General features: G+C 43.6%; 1 protein-coding gene across 1 annotated transcript; it reads right to left on the bottom strand.

Annotated features, from left to right (window-relative positions):
- Positions 1–2,049: 2,049 nt before the first annotated feature.
- LOC126484595 (uncharacterized) lies at positions 2,050–5,993 on the bottom strand. The gene is made up of 2 exons (XM_050108157.1): positions 5,739–5,993; positions 2,050–2,314 (listed from the first exon to the last, which is right to left on the bottom strand). Exons 1-2 carry the CDS (start codon positions 5,959–5,961, stop codon positions 2,118–2,120), a joined length of 420 nt encoding a protein of 139 aa, XP_049964114.1. The 5' UTR covers positions 5,962–5,993; the 3' UTR covers positions 2,050–2,117.
- Between the last annotated feature and the right edge of the window lie 3,046 nt (positions 5,994–9,039).

Below are 9,039 nucleotides of genomic sequence, written 5' to 3'. Positions count from 1 at the left end.
AAGAAGAATATGCTGATAAACACAGAGACGTCGTATATGTATCCTTTTATGGGACACTTGGCTGTGACTGGCAACAGATGCACGGCAAAATACATTTCAAAATTGTTTTGGGAAAAGTGGAACGCTTTGACGTATTGCGGACTTCATTATGTGGCTGAAAACGGAAAGCCGTTACTCTGTTTCACCCCTCATAATTGGTTTTACCTTGAACTAATAATTTGCTGAAAAAGGCGAAGAGTTCTTCGCATGCGGGAAAACAGCCACGTGATATTTAAAATTACGTTATATCATTTAGAATAGGGTGAAATAGTGGTAATGACTTCTTTCGCTGCCCTACTGGATGTTTTGGTAGTGAACTGAGCAGGGGTTGCGATGATTTGCAAGCAAGAAAATCCATTTCTACCAGAACAATGCGCCCGTTCACTAACTGGTCGTTGTGATGCCAAACGAGTTCTGTAAGGGTTTCTCAAGATTTAATGTTGCGCAATATTTTGATGTTCCTTATATTAGAGAATGATGTGGAAGGAAGAAAATATCGTCACACAAAGAGATTATCTGGGCTGAAAATCTTTATTGTCTAAGGGTGGAAACACTTTTTCTCGGACTCTGAAGCGTCCCCGTCCAAACTACGGTGAGCTCAGTGTGGATATGTCGATGGATTAATTTTTGTAAAGAATTTGGAATTAACCCTGTTACTTTAGCAAGCTCCAGGTGATAGCGGCATTTCGCAACATTCATGAAAACTACGGTCTTCTTTTTCATTTACGTTAGTTTGATTTCCATGAAGTGAGAACTCTTCGGCCGCTAATCAACTTGAAAACCCTTGAAAATTATCTAAAGGAAATATTACACTCACAACATGATGATTACAACAACTTCCTCCGAATGGACAGATAAACTTGTAATAACTTCTTAGAGTTACTTAGCCTCACATTGGAAAAGAAGACTCAAGTATGCGAAAATCTATTCTGTTACACCTTAACCTGTAATGATAGTTCACTGAAATACCTCATCGCGGGAATACATACATCGTTCGTGGAAGGATTAGAGAGCTTCTATATTTTTGTTACACACCCGACTGAATGTTGTTCTTAGAATATTGACTTTTTTTCAATTCTCTGTGCGTAATATACGACTGGGAAAGATGTAACTCTTCTCCCATTTTGATAATTGCTAGTGATCTTTTGTTTTTATCCTTGTTCGTAGGTTCCACAGTTGTGGAGCCTGACGATGCAGTGACATAAATTGTAATACAACTCTGTTTGTCACAAAACACGCGAGGAGAAACATCAGCACAAACAACGTTCGCTATCTTGGCAATCTGCCGTCAATCAAAATTTCTCTCCAGCACGTCAAACAACGCACCAAACGGACAAATATTTGACCAAACTAGTAAAGTTTGACAAATTTTTTACCATGCACAGGAGCCTTAAGGCAGGAAGTCAATAAAGTATCAAACATTTCTCATAAGGGTATTATAATCATCTAGGCCTGTACCTCATATTTTACGTTTACTGATATTTCAGCACTCCTCACCTTCGGTCGCCTAGAATCGTAATATTGAAAAAAATTATAGAATAAACCATTTAAAAATGAATGTAACCGTCAACCGTGGAAAAATGGTATTGCCTTCTGCAGCGATCGCCCGTAGTGGTGTAGCAAAGTGAGAGTCAACAGTTCGCTACCTAATCCCTACAAATATTTATCTTGTAACGTTTCCAATTTCCAGAAGTTTTTTGGATCTACTCGATTATGTAATATCGTCTGCTATAACGTGCTCTCTCTCTCTCCATATATATACTTTCATCAGTGTGATTCGGTAATTTATTTTGACAGTTGTGCTATCGCAAATTCCACTTGAGTCCACATTGTACGAAACAGTGTTGTAGACATAACTTACGTACATACTGGGCTGTTACTCACTGCATTGAACTCACATTAAATCTATGACCCAACGAGGCGACACCCTGAACAACTGTAATTTACTCAGTAGAGGATGAAAGCAGCAAAAGATAGAAAACGAGAAGTCTCATCTTTAATTCCCTACAATGTTTACATAATAAATAAAGAAATAAATTACATATAAAAGCTCTAAATGCACTTTCCGAGGAACAGGGTCACACTAAAATACCCTCTGCTTTCCATGTCCGACCATACTTGTTGAGGAAATATCCAGTTGGATCGTTCTTAGCAATTAGTTGATACATCTCTCCCGGCCGATGTAGGGACACGTGTGCCAGCAGTCTGGTGACACCCTTATTGTAGTCCTCTGGGCAGTCAGCACAGTTGTACCTTATTTTGTTGTAAATCAGTCCTGGAAAGTAATTTTGAACAACAGTCTTCAGGAACGTAAACGATTACCACATCAAAATTACCATAAACTTAAAACGGAAATGACAAGAAAACTTAACGCTTATACAGTGATAGTCATTAAAATTATAACACCTTGAATCCAGCAGGCAGAAAATGTCAAATGGGCATGAGATGTACTACAGGCTGGGAAATGTAGAGAGTGCAGGAGTAACGTCAAGAGCATTCTGTATACACGGTCAGGCTCCCAAATCCATTTTCCCAAATTACTTTTGATTCGGTAAAAATATCTGTACCCTATTTTCACCTGGACGAACAAAGACAAGGGTCGCATGAAATAAACACCAATGCGTCTCCACAAATTCATTAATTATCGAGATACAGGAATCATTTTGGGTCCTTTAAAATGGAACAGTGCCTTTTTTGCGGCCAGAGTGGCACCTCTCAACGAGACAAATGTGATATTACTGTTTTTACAACTAACGAGAAATCACGGTCTAATAATACAACGAATACAGGGGTGCTGTTGTTGCGGCTGTTGAACTACAAGCCACCCGCATGATAACCGTTCTCCAAGGAAACGTGCATCGGCAAAGCGACAGATAATTATGTTTACACTGCTCTGACCGAAGTTGAGCGTTGGCATTCGGAGGAGTTAACTGAAGCGCAGTAATGATAGTGTCAACTTAACTCATGTTTGTCACAAGGAATGCTGTAACTCACTCGTAGTGTTTTAGTAATTCATGAGTACAAAGCCATTTACCATTGAAGAATTGGTCGACATTCTCTTAACCTAAGGCGAATTTCACCAAAATTCCTTAAGTGCAGCACAACTGCATGCATAACGAATCCCAGGTATATGCAGTCCAACTAGTCCCTCCTTCGTTAATACCATCTCAGGACTTCGGAAAATACAAAATTATGCCGCAGGAAAACGTATACGATGGAAAATTGTTACCATCGAAACTGAAGAACTAGCGGTCCTTGCAGCAGCTGAAATAATATAAAAAATGGTTCAAATGGCTCCGAGCGCTGTGGGAGTTAACTTCTGAGGTCATCAGTCCCCTAGAACTTAGAACTACTTAAACCTAACTAACCTAAGGACATCACACACATCCATGCCCGAGGCAGGATTCGAACCTGCGACCGTAGCAGTCGCGCGGTTCCAGACTGTAGCTCCTAGAACCGCTCGGCCACTGCAGCCGGCGAAATAATATAGACATTACTTGTCATCTAATACAAAACTAAACTGTTTAATGATGTCACTGGTTTCTCCAGTAAGACAATAATTTTGGGGGGATAGTGCTGCTTACAGGTGAGACTACGGTCACAAGTCACGAGTGCGTAAATTTGAGAAACATGCACTGCTGGCCAAAGGGAAACTCACATTGGCAAAGCTAAGTGTTCAGCCAACAGCAGTTCAGTGTGAATGGTTGGTGTGGTATAATCAGACAGTACGTTATCGGCCCGTAAATCGTTGACGGTCTATTGAACGCAGTAACGTACGCACATTTTTTTGATAAATAAGTGAACCTGGTCATGAGAAAATGTGCCGATTAGAAATAATAAAATGACGTATTTCCGATGTGACACTTGTCCTGCCAATAGTTATTCAGCAGCAGGAGATGGATTTAGCAGCTTTTGTTCCAAAGCGAAGAGTGGGAACGGGCAGTCCTAATTACAAATATCAAGCAGGATCGCCTGAGCTGGTAATGTCGCCACTAGACTCCATCCTCTGGGGCCATGTGAAGCACGTGGTCTACAAGAGGTTCCAACGACAGTGAAGTGAACGAATTACTTCTGCCTGAGGAGCGATTACTTCATGCATGTTGATGGCAGTGAGTTCGTCAGTGATGCAGCGTGTACGAAACTTTAGGGTTGGAAATGGCTCTCACTTCTAGTATACCATACTATTTTTAAAAAAATCACCATCAGAAATGTTTTCTTGATTGGAGTATGCATCTGAACTTGGTTGATTGTAGGCAGACAGTGTTATACTTTGTGTGAGAACGTGAAGCATCAACTAACACTTGAGGATGCCACCTATGGAGAGTGCAGCTCACCGTACCGCGAATTTGTTGCTTGCGTTGATCGGAATGCTAGGAGTTGGTGTCATGAGAGTGTGGTATCGATGGCTTCTAGAGGTCCATAATTCCATGCAGAATCACGACGGTTTCATACGAAGAGATTAGAGAAATTTGGCTCTCCTAGCCATGCAGGATCGCACAGCCAATTTACATGATTTGTCAGAATTTGGGATGTTTGCAGCAAGACTTTGACCCAGACGGACAATGTGATGATTTATGGACCGCCACTGATTGTCGGTACGGTGGACATTGCTTCAGCTCCGCTTGACGCGGCACCAGAGACAAAATTTGGTGCACCCAACGACTGCGCTGTACACAACAGTAGCACCACGTCGTCTTTTTGCGCGTCCCGGTCCTGCGAGTACCGCGATGGAAGTCTTCATGTGTGGAGGCTCCTGCGAGAACAACTGCTGCCAGACTGAATTGGTCTTCGTCAGACGGGGGTGGTATGGGCTGTTAGTGGCTACATCAAAGGATCAAATCTATTTCCCAAAACCGATAGTTTTGGACAACAGCCGTCCCATTTCTGACTTGTTAAGGGTGGTGGCTGTGTGCTATCTTTGAGGTCTCAGTAACGATATCTTTAATGAAGAAAACACAAGACTGCAGGTTGTCCATGCTGTACTGATCTCCTTCAATAGAGATGGCGTTTGACTGCTGACCGGCAGAGATCGTTCTCCAGCTATATCAGCAACTGAAAACCACTAGTCGTGTGTTGTTGTGAGGCAAGCAAAGAGTTGAAGCAGCACCAAATGAATTATCAATAGCTGTCATTTCAACTCAACTGGACTCGACGCCAATTCAGGATACGATAATAGCTGTTGCCAAAGGTGTGTGTGTGTGTGTGAAATCTTATGGGACTTAACTGCTAAGGTCATGAGTCCCTAAGCTTACACACTACTTAACCTAAATTATCCTAAGGACAAACACACACACCCATGCCCGAGGGAGGACTCGAACCTCCGCCGGGACCAGCCGCACAGTCGTCGTCGTCATCATCAAGTGTTCTGCCACAAGGCAGGTCTCCACGTGGACCTCTGAGTTCTTACACTCTTCGTTTTTTCGTAATTGTTTCCTATCTTAATACTTTCCACCGTCTAGTATCATGAGCCTCCTTCCGTTCACCGTTCCTGTTCGCTACCCTACCTGGTGGTGTACTTTGAAAGGTCAGAAGTGTAGCTGAAGAAGTGTGTTCGTGAGACATTGTGGATTTCACATATGTGAGATATGATTAGCACGGAATACGAGTAGAACGAAATGAAGGGCAGCCGCAGTTTCAGAAAACTGATGTCTCGGAAGAAGATGAGGACAAACAAGAGAACAAAACTGGAAGACTCTTACTCTTGACGACGGAGCCCTTCCGCGAGCAAGGGGCGTCGCCATCGGCGAGGAAGCAGCGCAGCGCGGCGTCTACGCGCTCCGGCCCGGCCAGCAGCGCGTCCACCTCTGCCGCCACGTTACGCCTGTTCTGGCTGGCCGCGGGCGGCCGCTGGAGGCTCCAGCAGAGCACCGCGGGCAGCAGCAGCAGAAGAAGCGCCGTCGCGGACGGCGTGGAGTGCGCCATGGTTCCCAGGGACTGCAGCCGCTGTGGCTGTGGAAACTGCTGGAAAGTGTCTGCCCGTTAGGAGACCAGCTTCTGGCGCTTATAAGCTGGCGGCTATCGCACTGCGGCGTGGGTTACTTAGCTACAGCGGTAACTCCCCTGTGACTTCCTCAAACGCCATATCAAGCAACGTTTCCGGAGTATGACGAAGGTGGCGTGAGACAGCAACCACACAGGAAAGGTGACCACAATAACAGCATGCATCAATTCATGGAGTACGTCGAAGTGTTGCTCGATGGCTCAGGGGGTGTCAGACTAAATTACAACTATTTCGTGCTCGTTATCCCACTAATCTCTTTTATTTCCCCTGGAAACGACTTCTATATCCAAAAAATACCAAGTTACGAAGTGTTTCTGGGTCCATGAGAAACAGTAGATCCCCCTGCAACAACCTGGGTCCGCCAGTTCAAAAGGCGGAAAATCGCCAGGTGCTCCTTAATACATGTAACCGAAGATGTCATAAATTAATTCCAAAAATGGGACTCAACTTTTGAGGTCATCATTCCCCTAGAACTTAGAACTACTTAAACCTAACTAACCTAGGGACCTCACACACATCCATGCCCGAGGCAGGATTCGAACCTGCGACCGTAGTGGTATCGCGGCTCCAGACTGTAGCGCCTAGAACCGCACGGCCACACCGGTCGGAAATTAATTCGAAAGGTACATATACAGTGCTGTATAAACTTTTACGTCCAAACTAAATCAACAGCGTCCATCCACATCTACATGCATATTTTTTGCCCATCGCACAGTGCGAGTAGGAATGTATGTCTGAATAATATTACTTTCCATCGTCGTACACAGTCAAATTCAATGCCGCTAAAACGTTTGTCAACTTTTCTCTGTACGCACTCTAATCTGTCTAATTTCATTCTCATGATTCTATATTAAATATACAGTGCCTCATCGAGAACTTCTGTTGTTCAATCTAAAATAACCGAATAAGGATTCGCGAGAATCACGTCCCCTTTCTGCCAGATTCCCATGTATGGCTACAATGACCTGCTGCAGCACAGCCGGCCGCGGTGGTCTCGCGGTTCTAGGCGCGCAGTCCGGAACCGCGCGACTGCTACGGTCGCAGGTTCGAATCCTGCCTCGGGCATGGATGTGTGTGATGTCCTTAGGTTAGTTAGGTTTAAGTAGTTCTAAGCTCTAGGGGACTGATGACCTCAGAAGTTAAGTCACATAGTGCTCAGAGCCATTTGAACCATTTGTTGCAGCACTAGCAGTGTGCCCCTCAATTTGCGCTACACCTGCTGTCGCAGGGACTAAATAGCGACGTCATCGGATTATGGAAGGATGGGGAAGGACGTCGGCCGTGCCCTTTCAAAGGAACCATCCAACCATTTGCCCGAAGTGATGTTGGGAAACCACGAAAAATCTAAACCAGAATTGTCGGAAGCGGGTTTGAACCGTCGACCGTCGTCCTGCAGAATGCGAGTCCAGTGTGCTAACTACTGCGCCACCTCGCTCGGTAAGATTTGGTAGGTGTCTTTGTGCAAAATTACTGATATTGTTCTTTCCTTTTTGAAATTTGTTTAAGGTGTCAAACTTTTTTTTTTTTTTTTTTTTTCATCAGTCTACTGGCTGGTTTGGTGCGGCCCACCACCCTCTTCATCTCAGAGTAGCACTTGCAACCTATGTCCTCAATTATTTGCTTGACGTATTGCAATCTCTGTCTTCCTCTACAGTTTTTGCCCTCTACAGCTCCCTCTAGTACCATGGAAGTCATTCCCTCATGTCTTAGCAGATGTCCTATCATCCTGTCCCTTCTCCTTATCAGTGTTTTCCATATATTCCTTTCCTCTCCGATTCTGCGTAGAACCTCCTCATTCCTTACCTTATCAGTCCACCTAATTTTCAACATTCGTCTATAGCACCATATCTCAATTGCCTCGATTCTCTTCTGTTCCGGTTTTCCCACAGTCCATGTTTCACTACCATACAATGCTGTACTCCAGACGTACATCCTCAGAAATTTCTTCCTCAAATTAAGGCCGGTATTTGATATTAGTAGATTTCTCTTGGCCAGAAATGCCTTTTTCGCCATAGCGAGTCTGCTTTTGATGTCCTCCTTGCTCCGTCCGTCATTGGTTATTATACTGCCTAGGTAGCAGAATTCCTTAACTTCTTTGACTTCGTGACCATCAATCCTGATGTTAAGTTTCTCGCTGTTCTCATTTCTACTACTTCTCATTGCCTTCGTCTTTCTCCGATTTACTCTCAAACCATACTGTGTACTCACTAGACTGTTCATTCCGTTTAGCAGATCATTTACTTCTTCTTCACTTTCACTCAGGATAGCAATGTCATCAGCGAATCGTATCATTGATATCCTTTCACCCTGTATTTTAATTCCACTCTTGAACATTTCTTTTATTTCCATCATTGCTTCCTCGATGTACAGATTGAAGAGTAGGGGCGAAAGGCTACAGCCTTGTCTTACACCCTTCTTAATACGAGCACTTCGTTCTCGATCGTCTACTCTTATTATTCCCTCTTGGTTATTGTACATATTGTATATGACCCGTCTCTCCCTATAGCTTACCCCTACTTTTTTCATAATCTCGAACAGCTTGCACCATTTTATATTGTCGAACGCTTTTTCCAGGTCGACAAATCCTATGAAAGTGTCTTCATTTTTCTTTAGCCTTGCTTCCATTATTAGCCGTAACGTCAGAATTGCCTCTCTCGTCCCTTTACTTTTCCTAAAGCCAAACTGATCGTCACCTAGCGCATTCCCAATTTTCATTTCCATTCTTCTGTATATTATTCTTGTAAGCAGCTTCGATGCATGAGCTGTTAAGCTGATTGTGCGATAATTCTCACACTTGTCAGCTCTTGCCGTCTTCGGAATTGTGTGGATGATGCTTTTCCGAAAGTCAGATGCTATATCGCCAGACTCATATATTCTACACACCAACGTGAATAGTCGTTTTGTTGCCACTTCCCCCTAATGATTTTAGAAATTCTGATGGAATGTTATCTATCCCTTCTGCCTTATTCGACCGTAAGTCTTCCAAAGCTCTTTTAAAA

Source organism: Schistocerca serialis, chromosome 6 (assembly GCF_023864345.2).
Source record: "Schistocerca serialis cubense isolate TAMUIC-IGC-003099 chromosome 6, iqSchSeri2.2, whole genome shotgun sequence".
In the NCBI taxonomy this organism is placed as follows: Eukaryota; Metazoa; Arthropoda; class Insecta; order Orthoptera; family Acrididae; genus Schistocerca; species Schistocerca serialis.
This window is presented reverse-complemented; position numbering and strand designations above follow the sequence as displayed.

Coding starts and splice junctions, on each gene's coding strand:
- LOC126484595 (XM_050108157.1), bottom strand. CDS start 5,961: ATGGCGCACTCCACGCCGTCCGCGACGGCGCTTCTTCTGCTGCTGCTG. Junction 2,315..5,738: donor GAAGGGCTCCGTCGTCAAGA/GTAAGAGTCTTC, acceptor ATTACTTTCCAG/GACTGATTTACAACAAAATA.